This window comes from Pomacea canaliculata, linkage group LG11, assembly GCF_003073045.1.
Source record: "Pomacea canaliculata isolate SZHN2017 linkage group LG11, ASM307304v1, whole genome shotgun sequence".
Classification (NCBI taxonomy): Eukaryota; Metazoa; Mollusca; class Gastropoda; order Architaenioglossa; family Ampullariidae; genus Pomacea; species Pomacea canaliculata.
The window spans coordinates 9,769,493-9,794,958 of NC_037600.1; the positions used below are offsets into that span (position 1 = coordinate 9,769,493).

General features: G+C 41.0%; 1 protein-coding gene across 1 annotated transcript in view; it reads right to left on the minus strand.

Moving 5' to 3' along the window:
- Positions 1-294: 294 nt before the first annotated feature.
- Positions 295-25,466, minus strand: part of LOC112575723 — a 29,539-nt gene continuing 4,367 nt past the window's right edge. The window contains exons 5-8 of the mRNA XM_025257723.1: positions 5,768-6,535; positions 5,289-5,334; positions 640-872; positions 295-441 (exon numbers count right to left, since the gene is read on the minus strand). Of these exons, the coding sequence (XP_025113508.1) occupies positions 295-441; positions 640-872; positions 5,289-5,334; positions 5,768-6,535 (1,194 nt within the window). The remainder of the gene's footprint in view (positions 442-639; positions 873-5,288; positions 5,335-5,767; positions 6,536-25,466) is intronic.

Below are 25,466 nucleotides of genomic sequence, written 5' to 3' on the forward strand. Positions count from 1 at the left end.
TGGATTTCTTCAATTACTTCACAAAGTAGGCTCATAATATTTTATTTATTTATTTTTTTACTTTCCTTTGCGATTTTGCTATTCTTTCAAGGACCCGATGCTTGTTTATGTGAATATAGCTCCATACAGACACGCAAACACAAAAGCACACAGTCCTGACTACTTTAAATACTTAAATCCTTACAAAAGTATAACCGTTCTTTATTACTGTACATCCAGTCGTCGGGAGTTTAGTTTTATTTTCTAGATCCGCTTCCATTCGCTATTCCTGTCATCATTGTTTTGTTTGTTTTGTTAGACGACGTCAGTGTCCTCTTCCTCTTCATCGTCCTCTTCCTCTTGCTGCTTTACATCCACATGGCAGCTGGTCAGGGCGATGCATCGCTCGTCACTTTGCCTGCTGCAGCCCGTAATTACCGTTGCTCCTTCGCCACACTGCTTCTTGTGAAAGCCGTGAGCATATAAATAGATATACATAAATGTGTCACAAACAACAAGTCTATAACGTCACTTTGTATCCTTCTTTTCGTCGTCATCGTAGACAATCACAAGTTGTGACGTACACCGGGACATAGAGTTAAACCAGGGTACATAATGATCCTCCAAACACACGACGACTTTTCTCTCCAGACCACAAACACGAAGTCCATCCGTCCCCCACACCACGTCACTGCGGGCCGTAGCCACGTCCTCAATATCATCGTCATTCATCACCTGCACTGGGATACCCGCTTCTGTAAGTCCCTTCATCAGACCCGAGTCGTTACTCTTCATACCCCTGTACAACAGCAGCACGTCTCTCCACTGTAGGCAGGGCGGTGTTGTGCCGTTGTTGGTGGAGGTAACGGTCGTGGCTGTTGTCGTGAAATTCTCTGTTAACATTTAAAGTAAGTTTTTATTATTAGGTACTTGTCGAAGATACAGCGTACACACTGACAGACACGTGGATATTAATGACACACACACAGGAAAAACACATCGTCTTGATGACGATGATGATGATGATGATATCTTTCCCGCTATGACCTTTGACATAAGCAGTCAGCAATGTCCATGTAGATTATCAGACTCCACAACACAATCACACTGTAGGTAAACACAACATGTTGTACACAAAGTAAACAACACAAACAACGGCGTTACACACAGCAACATTTCAGGTCTCACACAGTCAAGAGGAGGTGAACAAAGATTCACCTGAATACTTCAGTTGTAGGTAACACAGGTAAGTATCCAGACACAAGCCATCGTGACAGCAGCCTCAAACACACATGGAGCAGACGACACACAACCAACAATCCCTGATGTCACACTCATCGTCAGTCACATCGTTGAGATGAAGAGAACACAAACATCTACTCTACACACAGTGCAGCTATAGGACACAGGTCCACACATCACAAACTAAAAAACTGAGTGGTCAGCAGTGCCAAACACGTTAGAAGTGTGAGTGACGTAGACACAAGTAATACAAATGATGAACAGCTCTGACATAGGGCAAGATGGCGTAGATGTTACAGTTGAATAAAAATGTTCTAGAAAACTGAGACAAAATGTGGAGACAGAAACATGATGTCACAGACTCACAGATGACTAGTATACACAAACCCCGGCGCAGATAAAAGGGAAAAGACGAAATGTGATGACAACTGTTTATTAGTCCACACACGTTACACTACACAATACTCACACCTACCTGTAACACCAACACGGAGACTGTGTAGGAAGCTGGCCACGTCACGACCGCACGTCACACAGTGAACTAGAAAATGACCTGAGTGACCTTGACCTCGGTGATACAATCGTCTGACTGGCGGGCCGTCTGTGTGGTCGGGCACACCTCGCTCGCTGTAAGGCAGGACATCATGGTGCCTAGTGATCAAGTCGTTCTGCTCGACTTCCCTGACGACGGCCGGAGGAGAGCGGAGGGGTCTGGTTAAACATTCCACTTGCCAGCCGGCGGGTGCGTATCCATGGTAACAACTTGCCGCCCAAAGATGGAGACGAGGAACTTGTGTCAGCAGCTTGTCACACACAGTGTCGAAGTGAAACCTGTGACAGACATGAGTGTTACAGTAGTTACCGTCACACACAGCTTCCTGCTGGTCAAAGGTCGTGGAGCGCACAAACATCACAAGTTTTCAATTCCTGTCAAAGTATTTTATGAAGTATCAGGAACAGAAATATCACTTTAAATCACAATAAAGAACAACTTTGTGTCACGTGTTCAGAGTATGTCTGTGTTTGTGTCACTAGACAGTAAATGTTTAATACGTTGATGTCAAGGGGAGGCTAGTTGTATGATAAGCTAAATGTAACTTTACATAATAATGTGTGTGAATATCGGTGAACACTGTGGTTGTGTGTGTGTAGTCTGTAGATGTGTATACATGCATGAGGGAGGAGGCAAGAGCGAATATAAATCTGTTGTCTGAAGCAAAATGTGTAAATATACACATAAATCTATCTTGTACAAAAAAATAATGAATTGACAATCATTACCGTTTTTTACGGAAAAGAATTGTGTACAGATGTACAAAACTAATGTTTAAGGGACTCATCTGGTTCAACACGTACATGTACACGTACCAAAAAGATATCTCTCATTTTCTGTGTTTATGTCATCTATAGTAGACAAAGGATGAGGTGGTGAAACTGACTGCAAGATAAGTAGTAAATATAGTTGTCGTGAATGTGTAACTTACACAAGAAATTCTACCTGAAAATATATTAAACATGCAAAATACATAAGAAGTAAGTTTGTTGTGCCTTACTTTGAAAATAAAGTCTTAAATGCACAATCAGTATTATTATCATTGTTTTGGCTGTTGAGCATGTATTGAATCCATCGACTGCTGTCCTCTTCTGTTCCACATCTTTGTTCACCTTCGTTGTCTTCAAGTTAGTGCTAACTGTCGCAATGTGTTCATCAGGACAAATCACAACTTTCTCATTTCATTTTACCAGCAGTCTTGTAGCAGATCCATCTCGGCTTTTCTTACTTTTATACCTAGCGTTTCTTTCGGATGATCGAGATGAAGGTTTGTCACCTTGGTAACCACGTATGGCAGTTCGCGCATGCGTACAAGTCATTGCAAAAAGCGGCCGCGATAAAAATAGTGAGCAAGTCACGTGTCCCTTTGATTAAGGAATTATCTCCTGTTAAACACCTGGTTGTGATTATTAGATCACAGCAATCGGCATCTACCTGTGTGTGTATCATCACATCACACGATGTACTACTCACCCGATCACTTCATCAGCGATGACGTACAACGACCTTCCTCTTGCTGCCTGTGACAAGTCGTTGACGGCCTTCTCCACGTCATTACCGCCCTCAATATAATACTGCAGGAGGTGAGGCTGACCGGGTGAGACACCTGCTGACTGTTGTGTGTTTACTGTCTGCAGCAACAGGTGATACAGCATGGTGCTCGCTGCACGACTCCCCCACCAAGTACTCACAATGTAGACGGGGTGACCATCAAACAGCCATTTTATGCCCATCATCAGCAGCACCACAGTTTTACCTGTACCGGGCGGTCCTGCAACAAAGAGTCTGGGAGGCGCCATGTTCAGCAGGTGAAGTTGCTCCTGGAAGAGTGTGATGACAGCAGTGTAGCACTGTCCTGTCCACCACACGGCCTGACCCAGGGTCTTGACACTCACACGTGGAGGACTTGTACATGGCACAGTCACTGTTGTCGCCGGACCACAGAATCTAGTACAGTCACATCAGTTGATGTGTGTTACAAAAACAATTTCTATTTTTTACAGTTAATAATAAGTTAATAGTTAACTTCATTTCATTTTTCTCAAATAAAAATAAAAATAAATGATTTCTATTAAAACTAAAAAATAACTTTTCACTCTGTAACTTACGTTAACTGAAGAATTTTTCTAAAGCTTACTTCTATAACGGACACAATGATCTGCTCCAAATTAAAAATTGAAGTAGTCCAGCACAATGCAAAACAGCATAATAAAAATTTTAAGGGAAACTATGTTTATAGTTTCACAAGTTTACAGCAGGCAGTTAGTGAGCTGGGAGAAAAATAAGTACTCAGAAAAAAAAGAGAATAATTATAACACTGTGACAATGGTTCGCCTCCGGCAAACAGTCGGACTTGGATTGCTTACATCTTTATTTTTTTGTTGAACATGAAAAACAACATTAATGGATGATTCAATTGCAATTCAATAGGGTGGGTTACAACTGACTGGTGATAATGACCTGTGTACAATGTACAATGTAAATGTAATACAGTCAAATCTCGCTACTATGCCACCTAGCGGGACCGAGCAAAAGTGGTATAGTAGCGAGGGTTCGTAAAAACTGCTTTATTTGTTCAAGTTCCCCGTCAGTGCACAAAGCTCACAAGAATCGTCGGCTGGCGCATGTTCTGTCGGCGGATCCTCGCTTTCCACCGGCTACTCACTGCACAGCATCTCCTCCGCAATCTCCTCCATCGTGAAAGACCCTCCAGTTGCGAGGCGCTCGTCGGCTTTGAGAAAGTCAGACAGCTCGATCTCCTCGTTCTCGTGCATCTTTTCGTCGGCAGGTGGGATAGTAAATTTATTTTGCATTGAATTTTGTCGTGACCGAGCAACAATTTTTATAATACCGACAGTAGCGAGATTTGACTGTATAAGGTGTGTCACTGTGCTCAGAATTGTGAGGCGCGTGCAGTCGTGACGTCAGCAGGTGGCTGTTAGTGTAGTTACAGCGCGTGTCGCCGATTTACCAGCGTGTCTGCAAGTGAGGACTGTCGTATATATTGTGAATAAAGTGTTGTTGGAAATTTCTTCGACTGTAAAGACTCAGTTTCTGGAAGAGGTTGGCACAGCAGATTGAGGACCAACCGACAAGCCGTTGGCGACGAAATCGACGTTAGGGACTTGTGCTTCGTCGCTCATCAACATCAACATCACATTTCCGATTTTCACTGTAACATTTGGTAACAGTTACCCAAACTTGCTCAAGATAAAAATCTTGCTTTTAAAATTTAGTCAGTTGACGATTTCTCTGACGACAACACTGACGTGAGCACTGATGTCACATTTAACATCGTACACGACAGGCTTAGACTGTGACAGTGTTGTGACTACACATTATTGTAATATTTACCTGGCTACCAGTGTCTTGTACAACTCAGGTGTCATGTGACTGACAGGTCCAGCCCCAGCCACACGTCGCTGCCACCAGTGTCCGAGTTCCTTCAGCACGTGACTACTGACGTCACACGGGGTCTTGGGGTCAGACAACTGATCACAGCACAGACACAGACCTGGGATGTCGGCGGGATCACTTGCTCCCAGACACTGACACAGGTCCTGTACAAGATCCATATCATGGCTTGTGAAATGAGTGAAATATAGAGATGACAGATGTAAGTAAAATACTCTGAACATTAAAGTATTAAGTACAATGTAAGTACAGTTCAGTAGCTTAGAATGGCTGTAACAGGATAATAATGCTGTTAAAACAGAACAAGTGTCTACATCCAATGAATTTATGGGAATGAATGGTGCTGACACAGCGTGAATACAATAATGTACACCAAAGAAGAAAAGAAACTAGAATTCGTTTAGTTGCCAAGTAACACTACACTGAATATGATTTGATAACAACCGCCACTTACACACACACGTGCGGACACACCCTTTCCCCCAAACAATTATTTGCTCTATATACACATGGCTATAAACACTATCATTAAAATTCCTAGGTATATCCTAGAAGACATGTATGGTAACGGAGAGATACTGAAACCTGAATGAGGAGGTTGTCACCGGAGATGGCCTGTTGTATTTGACGAGTTGTGAGGTTGGGGAAGGCGATGACCTTAGTGACGGGCAGACCGGGAGCGATGTCGGACACCAGGTGAGACAACATGGCCTCCGCCTTGTCCACCTGTAACACGGCTTCTTTGAGCTTTTTTCTGATGTTTTTTTCTTTATCGTCCTTCGACATATTCAGTGCCTGTGTGTTGTCACCAAAGGCCTTCACCTCGCACGTGACTAAACCGAAATGTCGGTGAATGAGAAGCACATCAAAGTCGCCCTGTTTCCAGTTTCGTGGCAGTGCAGATGTGAGGTTGGCCGCTAGGGGGAGCTGTGCAGCTGCAGCAGTGTAACAAGGTTCCCCCAGGTAGTCGCCGAACTGAAGCTGAGTCAGTCCAACCATGACTTCTTTGTTGTCTTCACACAATTTCTGGAGACAGTAGAGCACCCGTTGCATGGCTGCATCGTCTCTGAGGTCACTGTCCTGAACGCGAGGTGGCTGAGGAATGGAAGCAGCAGCTGATGGAATCATCGCCGTCTGACCTGTGTGACCTGACTGACCTGTGTGACCTGACTGACTTGTCTGACCTGACTGTAGGACCAGAACCTCCTGACCAGCTACCGACTGTCTAGTCATGGGCACGCGGTTGACGTAGACAGGAGGCAGGAAGTAGGCGCGAGAGTCGAGATGAGGGAACGCGGCCTCAACCCACTGTAGCCAGAATGTCTGGGCCTGGTCTGGTAATGGTTCCTGTGTCAACACCATTTTAGTAAATTTAAATGTACATGAACTATTGTGTTAAGACATTTTGCATGCTTTGTATTTTGTTCCAATTTGTATCAGCTTCTGGTTATCGCCCACTGTACAATTCTAACATCCATTAAGGCTGATGTCCTGTATTATTTTTTGTCACACAACATCGTAACACTGTTATGAAACCAACAAACAAACCTTTGAGCCAGTCTTCTGATTGATGAGACTAACTGCTGCTTTGATCTGAGAAGCATCACCGCGGATGAGGAGAACCTTCACACCTGGTACAGGTGAGGGGTTGGGGTCAAAGTCTACGTCAGCTCCTGACTTCGTCTTCACCTCTTCCAGTCCTTTGTCATTCACATGGATTGAATTATTACGAATGTTATCTACTTTACTCTTGTTTGCTGTTTATCCTACTTAGAGCTATTGTTCTTTTGAGAATGAAGTGACTTTAAACATTCCACTCACCTGTGTCAGCAAGTAGCTCAGCCTGTTGGTCAGTCACGGTGTGTAGGTAAACTTCCACCCAGCCACGACCTCTAGAACGTTGTTTACCTCCTCTTCCCTTAGGGCGCTGTCCCTGTGAGAGTTGTTACAGTGAGAAAAAAATCACGAGAATGAACACTAAAAACATCACTGAGATGATGATGAAGATGAAGAAAATGATGATTCGACCGCCCCAGAGGAGAAATTCATCAAACTTTTCCGTGTCTTACCTTTTGTGGAGCAGACGGCTGATGACCAGACATTTTTGACAGTTGGCTTATGTGACGTCACACTGAAGCTTAGTAAACAGGTCTGTAATCATTCTGTGATGTCACAGTGGAGTTCAGTATTAAATATTTTTAGGATGTCAGTACATTTCAGTAAACAGTAATCACTCTATAATGTCAGTGGAGCTCAGTCATTATAGAGTGATGTTACAATACACATCAGTGAGCAGACTTGTAATCATTCAGTGATGTCGTTGTGATGCTTTGTCAACAATGATGATCATGGATGATTACTTAAAGCAGGGAGGATCAGTGAAGAGTTCATAAGCCGTATAAGATCGTAATTTAGAACTTAACATGTCCACATATAAATCTTCATATGACTGACTTTAATTCTAGATAAGACCGCCTTTGTCATATATAGTAACATGCTTGACAAAATATGTACAAACATGTAAATATGTCTTAACTGTGAAATCTGTGCAAACAGTAATCCATCAAATTAGTCGGATTTATACACGAATAACCTAAAGACATATTTCTTTATTGTGATATGACATTGATCATTGTCTGTCTGTCTGTCTGTCTGTCTGTCTGTCTGTCTGTCTGTCTGTCTGTCTGTCTGTCTGTCTGTCTGTCTGTCTGTCTGTCTGTCTGTCTGTCTGTCTGTCTGTCTGTCTGTCTGTCTGTCTGTCTGTCTGTCTGTCTGTCTGTCTGTCTGTCTGTCTGTCTGTCGCTGACACTCACCTCAGTGTGTGAAGTATCAGAGCATGGTGACAGGCAACGGAAGGCTGAAGATAAAGAGAAATGCCATGATTCTGTGGTAGAAAACAGAGCACGTCTAAAAAGAAGATTATACAAAACGAGGACTGCGAGGACTTAGTCACGTGATGTGAGGGCGGCAGCCAGCATCGCACATCTTCACCACTGCAGCTCTCGTCAGGATGCTGACATCGCCTGGTTGTGTCGCACTCGGATGTAGGGGCAAACTATTTATAGCTCTCTAAGCTTGTACAATGTGGCCACTGTATCATGTCAGACATGTTCTCAAAGACTGCCATCGCACCAGGCATAAATTTAGAGAACATCCCGAAAACAGACCGCTTCGCGTATCTGGGGAACATTGTCAACAAGGACCGTGGAGCGGACGATGACATCAAAAGCCGCATCAACAAGGCCAGGCATGCTTTCAACAGCCTACTCCCCATGTGGAACTCCCGAGTATTATCCTTCAGCAGTAAGACGCACATCTTCAACACCAATATGAAGACAGTCCTACGGCATGGTTCTGAAACCTTGAGAGTGACAAACACCATCAACAACAATCACCAGATCTTTACCAACCGATGACTACGTCAACTTCTAGGAATAAGATGGCCTGTAAAGATCTCCAACAGCAGCCTGTGGAAAGGAACCAACAGAATGCCACTAGCTAGGCATCACAAAGTGCACATGGGAGTGGATAGGACACACCCTGCACAAACCAGCTTACACGATTGCCAGGGTTACTTTACTGGAACTATCGGGGTAAGAGTAGAGTTGGGAGAAGAAGAAGAAGAAGAAGGAGTTTTGTAACGCGCAAAATCCGAATCCTTGAGAAACGCTCAATGCGCCGAAAAATTGTACATAAAAGTACACAAATAAAATACACAATAGCAGCCACAGAAAACTAAAAGGAAAGTTCACACAGTGAAGTTGCACACAGTATCAAACGATCCGACGGCTAAAGAGAACCACAGTTGTGAGCGAACGATCTGCTGCTGCAAAGCGCATGACCACTACTCACAACACAGGTCCAGCTGGATGTCGATCTCTCTCGCGTGCTACACTCACTGCTGCAGCAAACTTGAGTTACAGTAAAGAAAGTGAAGCGACAATCCCCTTTTTCGTTGTATAATATGATAATATTCCTTCATATTCTTAAGATGTTCTCAGTATATTCTCAATATTTTTCCGATGTCATCGATCCTTGTTATCTGGAGTCGTCGCCGTTAGATCTACAGTGATCGCCCTTATTAACCACAAATAACCACAAAACTACAAATAGTTTGCACTTCTTTCTCGTGGAACGGCTGAGACTCTCAGCTGCCAGTGTTAGCATCAGCTGCGCAAAGGACTGTTAGTGTCCGCCATAGAAGCAAACTCCGAGAAAAGCTCTTGTATCGGAAATATCGTGTGGCAACAGCCTGTCCTCAGTGTTTCACAGAACAGGAAAACAGGGTCTTGTTATCTGCCAAAGGTGGGGAGGTGATGTCGATGGTAAGGCTGACTTGCTGGTGTACAATCAGGCAGTTTAGCAAGTCGTCTGCCGTGGGCCCGTACTGGATCTCAACGGCCCTGAGTTCAGATCTACAGCTCGGAAAGTCGTAGTCTTTTGAGAACAAAGCAGACTTTCAAAAGAACAGTAGAGAGCAGGCAAAGGACGTGGGAATCACATGGGGCCAACTGAGGGGGCTGCCCTATACCAGGTCCGCTGGTGAGGTCTTGTTGTGACCCTATTCTCCATGAGGACTAGCAAGGAAAGGACCTTGTGTATTAACAGCAAAGAGCTAAATACACCTGTGTATTTAAAGCGAGCAGCTCAGTACAATTGTACCCGTAATAAAACGACGACAAGTAGACAACGACTATGATGTACACGGATTATTCTTAGCTGTGTTGCCGAGTCTTCAAACATTGTGTGTAGGCGACCACGTCGACATACAGAGAGACAGAAAAAGTTGAACAGTAACTGATTGTGTTCTCTAGTTACTGTACCTTAATATCCGGTTTCTATATAAGTTACAGGCATTAGTGAGGACGAGTGGTTACCAGCCAGTAATCACGTGACTGTCATGCTGGGGTCTGTGAAGATGTTTGTCCGGTTGTAGTTTCCTGACCACTCGTCATGTAGACAAAGTGTCGTTGTGTAACACAAGTCTGTAGGTGACGGCACGTGCAGCGTTCACACAACGTCCCTGTTGTGGTCATCACTTGTCTCTCCACACTCTAGACGATTACTGACTTTAATTTAATTTTAAAAAACTGATTTTTCATGTATCTTATCAAAAACAAAAGTAATCATAAATTATTTGTAAAATTAAACATTAGGTTTGGTGTAAGAAATCACTAAACTTCAAAGTTATTAAAAAAAAACAGATGTGACTAAAAAAAAATAAATTCTAGATGTGTTTCCTAACCCTTTTCACCTTTCCTAGAGAAATATTTTATCCTTGACACCAGATACACTACTAATGAACGATTCACACCAAAGTTCTCGAATAATTGTGACTACGGACTGTAGCATCGTAGCTGCTGCTCTGTCGATAAACACTTCAGTGTCTTGTCATGACAATACAAACACAGTTTAGTTAGCATCAAACACACACTTAAAAAGTCATTTCGGGGTAGAAAGTTCACTGTGTAGCATCAGGCGCTCACCCTGACTGGTTGGTGATCTGCTTTCAGAGATTATTCTCTCTCTCTCTCTCTGAAATACAGAGGGTAATAATTGGAGATAAAAGAGTCAATGCGTTCGTTAACCCAAGTGTTTCTCAGAGAACAGACCAAGTCGCACTGTGTTTCATGAACATTCCTGTTGTTATTGTTGGTTTATTAAATTTTTGGTAAATTAACATTCATTAATGTTTATCAAAGCGGGTTTTTTTTGCCAATATCAGTAATCGAAAGGAATTTCATCTGCTCTTATTAAATTCTAATTAGTCATTAGTCATATTAGAATGTTAAACACTTAGTGGCGGGTGGTTTGTGTCTACTCAGTAAGTTTGTATCATGGTGACCCAGTGCAGTCTTGTAAGCGGGTGTCGCATCTAGAAAAATATAACATATGGTCGACACGTGGTCCTCACTGTCAAAAACAAAGCTTTTTATTTATTTTTTTTTTTTTTTGGAGCACTGCTTGTCACAATCTTTGATACCTGTGCCACAGCTGCACTGTCTGCTGTAAGCTTTTTTCTTTGAAACTAAGTCAAGAAGTCGAGGAAAATACTAAGATAAGCAAGATATTTCGGATTTGATCGCATTCAAGCTCAATAGATTGGAACCTTCTGACATCTTACAAACCTAAGCCAGCGATCAGAAATTGCAATAAATGATGTGACGTCTCCCTGAGTGAGTGAGTGAGTGAGTGAGTGAGTGAGTGAGTGATGAGTGAGTGAGTGAGTGAGTGAGTGAGTGAGTGAGTGAGTGAGTGAGTGAGTGAGTGAGTGAGTGAGTGAGTGAGTGAGTGAGTGAGTGAGTGAGTGAGTGAGTGAGTGAGTGAGTGAGTGAGTGAGTGAGTGAGTGAGTGAGTGAGTGAGTGAGTGAGTGAGTGAGTGAGTGAGTGAGTGAGTGGTGAGTGAGTGAGTGAGTGAGTGAGTGATGAGTGAGTGAGTGAGTGAGTGAGTGAGTGAGTGAGTGAGTGAGTGAGTGAGTGAGTGAGTGAGTGAGTGAGTGAGTGACAAGCAGTACAAAAACAACACGTGGAACATGCGCATCACAAGATTTTTTTAATCTTTCACCTCCGCACGTTCACATGACGAGTAAACTTATTTTCTTCGAATTCAGAGGCTACACAGCCTTCTTGCAGACCTTGTTGAACTCCTCGCGACAGCACTTCTTGTCGGATGCACACGACGCGTCACTGCTGCAGCTGTCGGGCAGCCTGTTGGACTTTGGGCAGCTTCCTGTACACAACAAAGGGAGATAACACAGTAAGCAATTAAATATACAAGAAATATTATGGCCTGTGAATTTCTTTTGTCCTATCCATAGCTACTGGCTAGTGTCAGTTCTCGTAATAAACTGCAGCAAGGTGTAGGTGTAGCATTTAATGTCTTTTATCCTTTAAGAACCTGTCAAAACAATATTTTGAGGACTTCGACAGGGTCGAGAAAATAAAAAGCTACAATTCAGGAAAGTAAAGATTAGTCCCGCGCATGCTCACTGGCGTCCCTCTAATTAACCTCGTGCACTTACCTGCGTGAACCTGCACTGGCTCCATACACACCGTGCCGCAACCGTTGGAGCAGCATTTCAACCCTGTGACGTCACCAAAAGGGATTTTTATCATGACAATAGACGTTAATGTCGTTGTTTAAAGATCTTTTTAGGACTAACCAATTAAACAAATATGTTTCTTATACTAAGAGTATTATTTGCATGCACGCTACACACACACACAGACACAAGAAGGTATAAACGCGTACACACACACACACACGCACACACAACTTTGACAATTGAGATTCAAGACTGACCCGAATCACAGTCGGAGTCATCGGTGCTGAGTTCGACACAGATGCCGTGAAAACCGGAATGGTTTGGACACTGACCTCTCTTTGACCTGTTACAAGTGACAAACGCTTAGTGTTAGGGATAAATCGCTTTAATTCAGCCTTTCTTTAAAAACAGATTAACAGTCTTGTCACCCGAGAGTACAAACACACAAACACACAGAGAAACAGAGACTGAGATATATAAGCAATTCACGACAATGTTTCACCTTTCACGCCCAAACAGATAAGCATATAGTGTGACTCCATTGAAATTGAGAATGAGATCTGACATAGAGTGAATGTAAATCATGGGACATCCAGTGTCTTTAGTTTTGTCCTCTGTTAATTTGTTTAGGAATAAAATTGTGTGATGCTGTTCTGCCAACAACATTTTCAATTTTCGGTCTTATATTTGCTGGTCCGCTAGTCACAGCTCTGTGAAATGTTGATATAGGATTGTGGACAGACGTTAGAGTTTTCACGCAAACTAAATTATTTATTTAATTTTTCTCTAGACTAAATCCGTCTTTAAAAAGATTAACCTTTCTTTCTCATTTGTAACGAAGTAGCATGTACATGGTACAGCGTATGCTGTAAATAATGGATTCACGGAAAAACTCACTCACTCACTCACTCACTCACTCACTCACTCACTCACTCACTCACTCACTCACTCACTCACTCACTCACTCACTCACTCACTCACTCACTCACTCACTCACTCACTCACTCACTCACTCACTCACTCACTCACTCACTCACTCACTCACTCACTCACTCACTCACTCACTCATCACTCACTCACTCACTCACTCACTCACTCACTCACTCACTCACTCACTCACTCACTCACTCACTCATCACTCACTCACTCACTCACTCACTCACTCACTCACTCACTCACTCACTCACTCACTCATGCAGATCCCACGCCCCTCTGTCTGATCTCAGTGAGGCACTGAAGGTATCTAGTTTACCAACTTTAAAATTGTTTCAAACAGTCAGTGTACCGCGTCTACACATACTCAAGAGAATTACCAGTTGTAAAAGAAATAAGCTGAGCCAGAAATAACTTCAAGTAGGCAAGGTTTGGGTGAATTTACATTGAAAAAAGACAACAAAAATACAAAATTATTTCTGTACATTTTCAGTCGTTCATATATGAAAACACACACACACACACACTCAATATAAACACTACGATTTATGCAACGCCTTGGCTTTGTGCGAGATTTAATTGTCAACGCACGTAATTAAGAAATTTGTTATCGAACGAAACACTGTAGCGAAAGTTATTCCGAAGTAGTTATATTTCATTTAAGAAACTGTAATAAATGTCATCCAAAAACCGTTATTTCTTTATTGAATTGTTTGATAAAAATTATCGAAACAAACTTCTCACAGGGATGTAAAAATTGCTTTTTAATTTATTTAAACAATTCTTTGAGTTAGATTTTTTTTACTAGACTAAGTGCTCAGATAACTCGTTTTTTCTTTAAAATGGTTGACATTTGATAAAAACAAGGACATTAAATCACCGGGGTCGTAAAACTATTGACTTCTTCGAGTAGTGTCAAGCCACGTACACAACAATCAACTTCACCCTGGTAAACAGACTCAAAATTTAGAAACGACGTGTGCCGCAGACGAGATCCGAACCCACAACCCCTTGGTGACAAGCTTCTTACTGATGCAGCCCGATTAATTCAACAAAACTGGTTGTTACAATATTAGACATTCTCTACCTACTTGGCACTGCTGTGTTTTTTGTTTTTGTTTTTTTATTTTCAAAATTTACTAATGGCGCTTACATAATGACATAATGACAGTTAAGTAATGTGTGTGTGTGTGTGTGTCATGTTGCGTGACGTCACGGAGAGATACTGTTTGAAAGGACTCGACAACTGTTAGTAATAATTTGTATCAATCAATTTTCAGCTCAGAGGAAATATAGACTTAAAGTTTAAGACCACGTTTGCCAAAGGCTCTAGAGTCTAGACCATGATATAAAATCGTTGCCAAATGTCAAACTTTCGTCCATTTTTTTTCAAATTCGGTTAATACCACTTTTAAAATATAAAAATAAAGTTTAGTTGTAGATTTAATCCTAAAGTTTATGTTGTTTTTACTTCGGTGTATCACTAGGAGAGAACATCGGGGTATTGGGCTTAAAGACAAACTTACCCAAAGTGCCAGCGATGACCACACAGATGAGGAGACACAGCTTCATGTTGATGGAGAGGACAAGGTTGACTGTCACACACCACAGCTTGAGACAGTACTACTCTTGTACTCACACCTGTTGTCTTTTATACCTGAGACGGCAGCGGCGCATCTATGGACACGCTGCCTTTCGTGTGTGCGCATGCGCGAACGCTGCTTTCGGTGGGGTCCGGCTGTCGTGAGTAGTAGTTTTTTTTTTTTAGTTTTGTTTTCTTTCCTAATTAAAAATGAAAAAAGATATCACGAGGAAAACTAAAGCTAAACTTTAAAGGACGTTGTAAAGTACAGGCTTCAATAATTTTACTCAAGGCTGTGACATAACTCGTTCATTAAGGTCAAGGATGTAAATCTTGTGTTGTCTTTAATTTTCGGTTGTTGTTGTTTTGTTTTTTTTTTATCTGTCGAGTTTTTTACGTCTTCGTATGACATTTACCTATAGAAAGGGTGTGACAGGTCTTATCTTTTTACATTATTTTCCCCCATTTAGTGATCACTCACTTATATACAACTGTAACATGTTCACCTCATGCAGTGTTGTGGATCCTTCTTATGTACACTTTTTACTAATGTTTACACTTCACACAAAATGTAGATATTGCCAGACGAAATATTACGTGTAAGCATACTGTTATATACTGGACAAACAATAAAAGATTACAATTAATAATTCATACAAGATGTTCGGAAAGTGTCGTCTGCCCCGGGGCCCGTTCTGGCTTTAGGAAACCCTGTGTGTGTGCGCGCGTGTGTGTGCGCGTGCGCGCGCGTATATCTATGCATACAGTCCGTGTGTCTGACACTATATACATAACGTGTCCTGCCTTAGAAGCTGTCCCTGTGTCTGTTCTTGTTTTATGTTTTCGTAGTTTCATCAGCGCACGCAGCAGTTCATTAATCTGCCAGTAGCAGAACTTATCGACAGCAAAATCATAAATTATTTCAAAGTAGTTCTGACTGTTTTGATCAAGAGGTGAACGCCTCTTACTTATGAATACTTTATTGTCTAGGCGTGATTTCGTAAACATCTCACATGACTGATACAGTGTCTTTTCAATTGTACTGCATTGTGACAACACCAAACCGAGCAACTTATAAAATAAGAATTTATTAGCAAATAATGAGTTAAGTTTCTAATCTGGTTTTCTGCGAAACTGCGATATTCAGTAAACCGTTTTCAATCACCTCAGACTCTTGCCCTGAGCGGGTTTTTAAGGAATGGAAGCAGCTGGGGTCAGAGCGGTGAAGAGATATTTAAGTGACATTGTCTCAAACAAGGGTGAACCAGGATTTATTTTTTGTTTTTCTTCAGCCTCTCTATCACTAAATATAGATTAAATGTTGCTTTGGCTCCAGTAGCACTCTTCTCGCTGACACCACGCTGGATCCTGTCTATGGGGAGCGCGGTCGTTGTTCATCTGGGCTACGAGCCTTCTAGCATGTTGTGTCTTTGGAGGCACAAAGGTCCTAGCAAAGGTCCATGGTCGTAGCATCAAATAGCCGTATATATGTAGCCTTATAAGTAATAATGTCGCTTGTATCAAATAAAGGTTATCAGGTTCATAGCCCGCTAAAAAGGGCAAAGCCATGACAGTTTGTTTTGCACGGCTGGACCATGTCGATGCTCTAATCTACATTCCATGAAGGCAAAGATGTCAGCTGGTGACTTAATCATCAAATGACTTATTCATTCAGATCCTCACAGCTGGTGCCCAATCCATGAATCTCCACACATACTGCGTGTCAGCCCCATAATAGCAGTTTCATTAAGAATCAAATAAAAAGTATCAATAATCAAAAAGGTCATGAAAGGTGATGTAAAGACATCAAATAAAAGTCATCAGCTTCTAAGGATAAGCTCCACACGTTCTACGCTCCATAACCTGACAAAGTCGATTCTTCGTTTGACGATTTCATTTACTCTACAAACAAAAATTCACTATGAAGTCGACACAGCTGTCGAAAATGATCGAGTACCTGACTCTGTAGGTAGGGGAGCGAGAGAGAGAGATGAGAGAAAGTCAGTCAATGAGAAAAGTGGTGACTCCATTCACCACTCCCACGACTGAAAGAGAGAGCAATTTTTTCCTTTTCATCTTTATCCTTTTAGCTTTTCAAAAGTTGCAGTAAAAGTAATCATCAAAAGATGATTATCTTTTCCAGAAATCATTGCGGTTGTGCACTTCGGAAGTTTTAATATAATTATTGCTATATTCGTTATATAATTTGTCATAGCAACATTAGTTATATGTGGGTCTTTTGTGCGAACTCTAAACGTTCATTTCTTGACCGTTACCAGGTGACGACTGATTGTTCTGGTGAGCTGGAGGTGGTCGTTAGGTAAATAGCTAAATCGATTAAGCAGTTGACAAGGTTTCTTGATTGGCGGCAAGCATAGCATGGCCAGTCCACTGTGTAATAACAATAACAATAACAATAACAACAATAATTTGTTTATTTGTATAGCGTTTACCCCGTTAAAGGCGGGTTCATGCAGCAGAATAAGGACGAGCGGCAGAGCAGGTGATGGATTTTTTTCAAGGCCGCTGTTTACATATTGTAACATTGTTTGGGGTACCTGTGTTTAGGTAACTTTAGTAATCTGCACCAGCCTTGGATAATTCTTTTAAACAACTCAGATACAAGGGGAAATCTTTCCTAGGCTTTATCATTTTTAACATCATTGCCAACATTTAAAATTAATTTATAGAATTTTATTTAAAATTTCTCTATATTATTGCTTGTTTCCATCACCAAAATCTCAGATCCATACAGAGGAATAGGTTTTAGTTTTCTAATATTTTTAAGATTATGTTTTTCAGAATGTAACGCCTAAATAACTATAAATAGGTTTTACAGTAATATTCTTCCAGCACTACAGTATTTTTCACAATCCTTAATAAAGCCACCATGTTTAAAAAAAAACTGATATTTTTGTTTTATCCATATTAACTGTAAGTCCCCGTTTGTTACTAAATGTTTCTAGCTATTAAACTTTACTTTAAAGGTCGACAGGGTAATCAGTAACAATGTAAATGTCATCTGCATACATCAAAGTAAGATCCTAAGTGTATCTGCCAGTCCGTGTGTGTGTGTGTGTGCGCGCGCGTGTATCTACCTGTGGTTCGACAACCGTTTGCTTAACACTGAATGATGGACTTACACAGAGGATCGTGTAACAAAGCTGGACCAGGAAAGTCTACCTGTTTATCTCCTGTAAGAAGAGGTTGCTGGTGACTTAGAAGGGTGGCGACATTTCTTTCCACAAAGTGAGCGGGTTAGAGATAAGGGAAGCTACCGTGTTTGAATACGTTGAGTAGTAGATAAGTAGTCTCCCACACTTCAAAGGAACACATACATTTATACTGATAAAATGTTCGTCGCTATTTTCTGTGAATTAAACTTCATACAAGTTCTGTTCTTTAAGTTAATATTTGCACCGTCAGCCACCATTAAAGGGATACTAAAGGGAAAATTAAACTGCTTAGAAACTCGTAAATAGTAGGATCAATTTGAATCTCGTCTATTTTCATGTCTGTTCATGTGAAAAAAGTTGAAGGTTTGTAGTAGAATGTTGCGTTTAAGAAGAGAAATTACACGGACTCTTTCGTCTGCTTCGACGAACTCTCGTTCTCGGTCACGTGACCTTATGACGTTTCAGTAGGATTGTTTACATGTGAGACCGAACCATGCCTGCACCCGATTGCCACGAAAAAATGGGAAAAGATTCGACATTGTCATCATTTTCCGAAAGACAGATCGAGCCTTACAAAAAGAGTGTGTCATACAATAACAAGGCTCGATGCCACACGTTTGGGAGCCCAGAGATCCAGTGGGAGGTGTTGTGCAAGCATTTTGTTGACGATCAGTGCTTTACTAGCCGGACCCGAAATGTCCGAACAGTTAGATTTGGCCTTCAAGGCACAGCTTCTGCCAGATGCAATTCCGACCATTTTTCAACACAATGAAATTTCTCGAAAAAAGAATGAAGGATCTATCTGACAGACGAGTTTCACTTGCCAAACGACTACAGCATAAACAGGTCAGTGTCAGTGCTATGTACTGTTACTGTACTTACAAAATGCACTTTTCATTATTGGTAGATAACATTACAATATACATATATCAAAGACTGTACATATCTATAAAACAATAAACGTGTTATGTGGTACTTATAATAAGCGGGTTTCAATAGGTAAAAATTCATAGTACATGCATAATAAATGAAAAATGTCAGCATCAAACTGAAAGTGTAAAAGAAATGATTGTTGAAATCCTGTCACTTGTTACATTATTTTTTTAAAAATCATTGTTTGCTTTTATAAAATAAAATATTTTTAAATTCATATTTTTGAAAAGACAGCCTATTTGTTTATGAAATCTAAAAACAATAAAATTCATGTGAAAGGTATTTCCTACATAATGACCTTATCAACAATAGTAGTGAAATCTATGTGCAGTACACTGCGGAAGTTAGACTTGATATTTCAACATTTGAAAATTAGAGTAATATTAATGATTGTGTTTTATGTTGGATACTGTAAAGAATTAAAAATAATAATAGCTTGATCACATGGTATAATCATACATGTTTTATTATTGTTTTAATGTTTTGTGGAATGATTACTTTATAAAACTTTAATGTTCAGACTATAACAAGTCAGTCACAACAAACAGTTCAACTGTGCTTAAATAAAGAGGTCCAGACCCAGATCTCAGCTCCAATCCTGAAAGGTAATGGCCACTTTTTAGTTCTTTTCTCTATTACACATCTCTTTTATCTAAAATTGGCATGAATTCCACAAACTGTGCCAGATATTTTCTTCTTATAAGGATATTCAAGGCCAAAAATATGTGCAGTTTTAAAACACTTAGATAAAAAATAATTTTATATGGCTTTGTAAAATTTTTATGTGGATAAATTTTTTTCATAATGAAATGAAAAGAAGGAAATTGTGTCTATAAATGTCTGCTAGGTGTGATCCTGATATTGATATGGGAGTCAGAAAATGAAAATGACACCTCAGAGTGGAATAATTCAGCAGTCAAGGAGCACCAGTAAACAAAATTTATATTGCAGTTACTAACAAACAGTCAGTACTTGATAGTTTATATCAGAAACATGCTAACACAAGAATTTAAGCTGATATTTAGCTATAAAAATGATTTATGGTTTTAACTATGATTTTAGTCTCGATATTTGTCTCTAGGAATTCTCAGAAAGATGAACTGGGCACAAATCCCTTCCTGGAAAGAAAATTTATCATTCACGAAAAGAAGTTGGAGGAGCTGCTGAGTGTCTGCAGGCAGTGTAGCAACCCCTCTATCACAACTATAGATGAGTGTCACATAGAAGTCAAATTTATAACCATATGCCAAGATGGCTCCTGTGGCCATCATTACTACTGGACATCACAGCCACACTCTTTTAGGCTTCCTAAATGTTCAACCTTTGACAAGTACACAAACACACATGTGTCTCAAATTGTCCACTTGGTTTATTGGAATCCATAACTGTGCAAGAATTAAGAAAATTATGACAAAATACATTGTTGAAACTGTTTTAAATGCTTACAGAGCAATCAAATGAAAAATTCACATGCAGTGGAACTTGAGGAAATAAAAAGATTAAGCCACATGTTATATTATGTGAAAGAAAGAAATCAGTTCTCACACAGTTTTCCTTGCATTATTATTAGTTTGTAAGAAAATAAAGAATGAAAGGTAAATTCAGCACCAAGTATTTCAGAAATGATGCTTGTAAAATAAAAATGCCAGATGCATGCAAGATTTGTTTTGGACATAAAGATAAAGTGTGTCCCATACCTGAGTTTGAACAAATAAAAGAAATTAATGTTAACAAAGGGAAGATTTTATTTTACAATTCATGTCAGATACATGAAAGTATTTTATGCATCTGATATGAAGTGTGTCCAATAACTGGATTTGGATAAATGTAACAATTTTCATGATGTATACGGAACATTTTCTCGACAATTCACTTTTAAGCTTTTACTCTACATTTTTTTATGCTTCAACATTTGTTGTGGCCATTCCTCACAATGCTCACAAATGCACCAGTCTGAAACTGTGATAAATGAATGTATGTAAATACACATTTAAACAACAAACATATAAGTTAAAAGCACAGGCATAATAACATATAAAGCAAATGTCTCTGCTTGAATTCTATCCATCGTTGTTATAAAGTAAGTCATTAGTGTAATTATTCAAACTATGTCCCCCAAAAAAGGCTGCAAATAGTATTATATTAAAGTCTGTTTAAAATATTTAAATACAGATATTTCAAACTATTAATTTTTTAAACTATCCTTAGGAAAGTTCACTTAAAACCCAAATTATCATATACAATGTGAATATTCCGGTGTGTGTGAGGAAATAATTAGCATACCAAATGTAATTTATTTTTAAATACACTACGAAGTGAATTCGTCAACAACAATGCCCAGTGTAAAGAGTTTGAGTGCATTATGTTTATTTAAAGTGCTTGAAGGTAAAGCATGCGTTCACTTTCTGTTCCCGTGCACACAGTATGACTTACTTCTATAGTCCTACCAGAGATCTGTCCCTACAGATCTCTCGTCCTACGTACCTGCTTTGTGCTTCGACTGCTGCAACATTTTCCTCGTCCTCCGAGGATGTGCAGTCGATTGTGAGTTGATGCAAGTGGTTCAAATTGGTAAAATTGAACATTATTCATGGCCATCTCGATAGTTAATGACTTTGGAGATCACAAATCCAACTAAGAGACACCACCGATCACTATCCTAGCAATGACCACAGACACTTCCTGTCGTTTGTGACGTCACAAAAGACTCGTCTGCTTGACCATCTCGTGAAGATATCGTGGCTACTCGGCGGAAGGACACAAGGGTCGATTTCACTGGATTTTTTCGATTTTTATGAACATCGGCAACCGACATAGTGCTAATAAGTGGTAATTAGGTGAGAAACGAATCCTTTATTTCTCCTGTATTGCTCTCGTGCTCTGTAATAGTAACTAAATATAGTTTTGAAACGTTTGACCGTCGCCACAGCCTTATCACTACCCTTTAGTATCCCTTTAAATTCCATTTTCGTGCTGCTATTCCGAAAGTATGACCGGCCAGAGGCTCGCCGAGACTGACCGCGGATCACTTCGCAAGAGGCCGACAGTGAGTCTCGGCATACAGACATCAGTCCACCTATCTACGTCCATGGTCACACAACATGTGTATGACGTCACTTATCTTTCGTTTTGTCGTCATCGTAGACAATCACAAGTTGTGACGTACACCGGGACATAGAGGTGAACCGGACATCAAGACCATCCTTAAGACAGACGACGACTTTTCTCTCAAGACCACAAACACGAAATCCATCCGCCACCCACACCACGTCACTGAAGGCCGTGACCACGTCATCGATGTCATCGTCATTCATCACACGCACTGGGATACCCGCTTCTTTAAGTGCATTCCTTATACCCGAGTTGTCACTATGGAAACCCCAGTACAACACCAGCACGTCTCTCCACTGTAGGCAGGGCGGTGTTGTTGTGGCGCTGGTGAAGGTAACGGTCGTGGCTGTTGTCGTGACATTCTCTGTTAACATTTAAAATAAGTTTCTATTATTAGTTACTTGTCGGAGATACAGCGTACACACTGACAGACACAGGGATATTACAACTAAAATGACAGACACATGGGGCAAACAGTGTCTTGATGACGGTGATGATGATATCTTTACCGCTATGACCTTTGATATAATTAAGCAGTCAGCAATGTCCATGTAGATTATCAGACTCCACAGCACAATCACACTGTAGGTAAACTCAACATGTTGTACACAAAGTAAACAACACAAACAACGGTGTTACCCACAGCAACATTTCAGGTCTCACACAGTCAAGATGAGGTCAACAAAGATTCACCTGAATACTTCAGTTGTAGGTAACACAGGTAAGTATCCAGACACAAGCCATCGTGACAGCAGCCTCAAACACACATGGAGCAGACGACATACAACCACCAATCCCTGATGTCACACTCATCGTCAGTCTGATCGTTGAGATGAAGAGGACACAAACATCTACTCTACACACAGTGCAGCCATAGGACACAGGTCCGCACATCACAAAGTAGAAAACTGAGTGGTTAGCAGTGCCAAACACGTTAGAAGTGTCAGTGAAGTAGACACAAGTAATACAAATGATGAACAGTTCTCACATAGGGCAAGATGGCGCAGATGTTACAGTTGAATAAAAATGTTGCAGAAAACTGAGACAAAATGTGGAGACAGAAACCTGATGTCACAGACTCACCGATGATTTGTACACACAAACTCTGGCGCAGATAAAAGGGAAAAGACGAAATGTGATGAAGAGCTGTCACCCTGTAGCCAGTTAGGTGAAGTGACATGTCATCATAAGGTTTGTCACCTTGGTAACCACGTATGGCAGTTCGCGCATGCGTACAAGTCGTTGAAAAAAGCGTGCACGAAAAAAATAGTGGCGTACCCGAGCGAAACTTGCGTGAGCAGGTCACGTATCCCTTTGATTAAGGAATTATCTCCTCTTAAAGACCTGGTGGTGATTATTAGACCACAGCAATCGGCATCTACCTGTGTGTCTATCATCACATCACACGATGTAATACTCACATCACTTCATCAGCGATGACGTACAACGACCCTCCTCTTACTGCCTGTCACAAGACTGTTTCTCACCTGCCTGTTATCTATCTCACTGATAACTGTTTATCTGTCAACAGACGTTACACTACACAATACCCACACCTACCTGTAACACCAACACGGAGACTGAGTAGGAAGCTGGCCACGTCACGACCGCACGTCACACAGTCAACTAGCCTGTGACCTGAGTGACCTTGACCTCGGTGATACAGTCGTCTGACTGGAGGGCCGTCTGTGTGGTCGGCCACACCTCGCTCACTGTACGGCAGAACAAGACGGTTAGTGAACAACTCGTTCTGCGCGACTTCCCTGACGACGGCCGGAGGAGAGCGGAGGGGTCTGGTTAAACATTCCACTTGCCAGCCAGAGGGTGCTTCTTCATTGTAACAACTTGCCGCCCAAAAATGGAGACGAGGAACTTGTGTCAACAGCTTGTCACACAGTGTACCGAAGGATTCTAACCTGTGACAGACATGAGTGTTACAGTAGTTACCGTCACACACAGCTTCCTGCTAGTCAAAGGTCGTGGAGCGCACAAACATCACAAGTTTTCAATTCCTGTCAAAGTATTTTATGAAGTATCAGGAACAGAAATATCACTTTACATCTCAATAAAGAACAACTTTGTGTCACGTGTTCAGAGTATGTCTGTGTTTGTGTGACTAGACAGTAAATGTTTAATACGTTGATGTCAAGGGGAGGCTACTTGTATAATAAGCTAACTGACACTTTACATAATAATGTGTGTGAATATCGGTGAATGCTGTGGTTGTGTGTGAGTACATATATGTATACATTAGTGAGGGAGGCAAGAGCGAATATATGTCTGTTCTCTGAAGCAAAATGTGTAAATATACACATAAATGTATCTTGTGCAAAAAAAATTAATGAATTGACAAGTATTACCGTTTGTTATTGAAAAGAATTGTGTACAGATGTACAAAACTGATGTTTAAGGGACTCATCTGGTTCAACATGTGCATGTACACGTACGAAAAAGATATCTCTCAGTCTCTGTGTTTATGTCATCTATAGTAGACAAAGGATGAGGTGGTGAAACTGACTGCAAGATAAGTAGTAAATATAGTTGTCGTACATGTGTCACGTACAAAAGAAATTCTACCTGAAAATATATTAAACATGCAAAGTACATAAGAAGCAAGTTTGTTCTGCCTTACTTTGCAAATAAAGTCTTAAATGCACATTCAGTATTATTATCATTGTTTTGGCTGTTGAACATGTATTGAATCCATCGACTGCTGTCCTCTTCTGTTCCACATCTTTGTTCACCTTCGTTGTCTTCAAGTCAGTGCTAACTGTCGCAATGTGTTCATCAGGACAAATCACAACTTTCTCATTTCATTTTACCAGCAGTCTTGTAGCACATCCATCTCGGCTTTTCTTACTTTTATACCTAGCGTTTCTTTCGAATGATCGAGGTGAAGGTTTATCACCTTGGTAACCACGTATGGCAGTTCGCGCATGCGTACAAGTCATTGAAAAAAGCGTCCACGAAAAAAAATAGTGAGCAAGTCACGTGTCCCTTTGATGAAGGAATTATCTACTCTTAAAGACCTGGTGGTGATTATTAGATGACAGCAATCGGCATCTACCTGTGTGTCTATCATCACATCACACGATGTACTACTCACTCTTTCACTTCATCAGCGATGACGTACAACGACCCTCCTCTTGCTGCCTGTGACAAGTCGTTGATGGCCTTCTCCACGTCCTTACTGTCATCAAGATCACACTGCAGGAGGTGAGGCTGACCGGGTGAGACACCTGCTGACTGTTGTGTGTTTACTGTCTGCAGCAACAGGTGATACAACATGGTGCACACTGCACAACTCCCTCTCCAAGTACTCACAATGTAGACAGGGTGACCACATCGCAGCCATTTTATACCCATCATCAGCAGCACCACAGTTTTACCTGTACCGGGCGGTCCGGTGACAAAGAGTGTGGGAGGCGCCGTGTGTAGCAGGTGAAGTTGCTCCGGGAAGAGTGTGATGACAGCAGTGTAGCACTGTCCTGTCCACC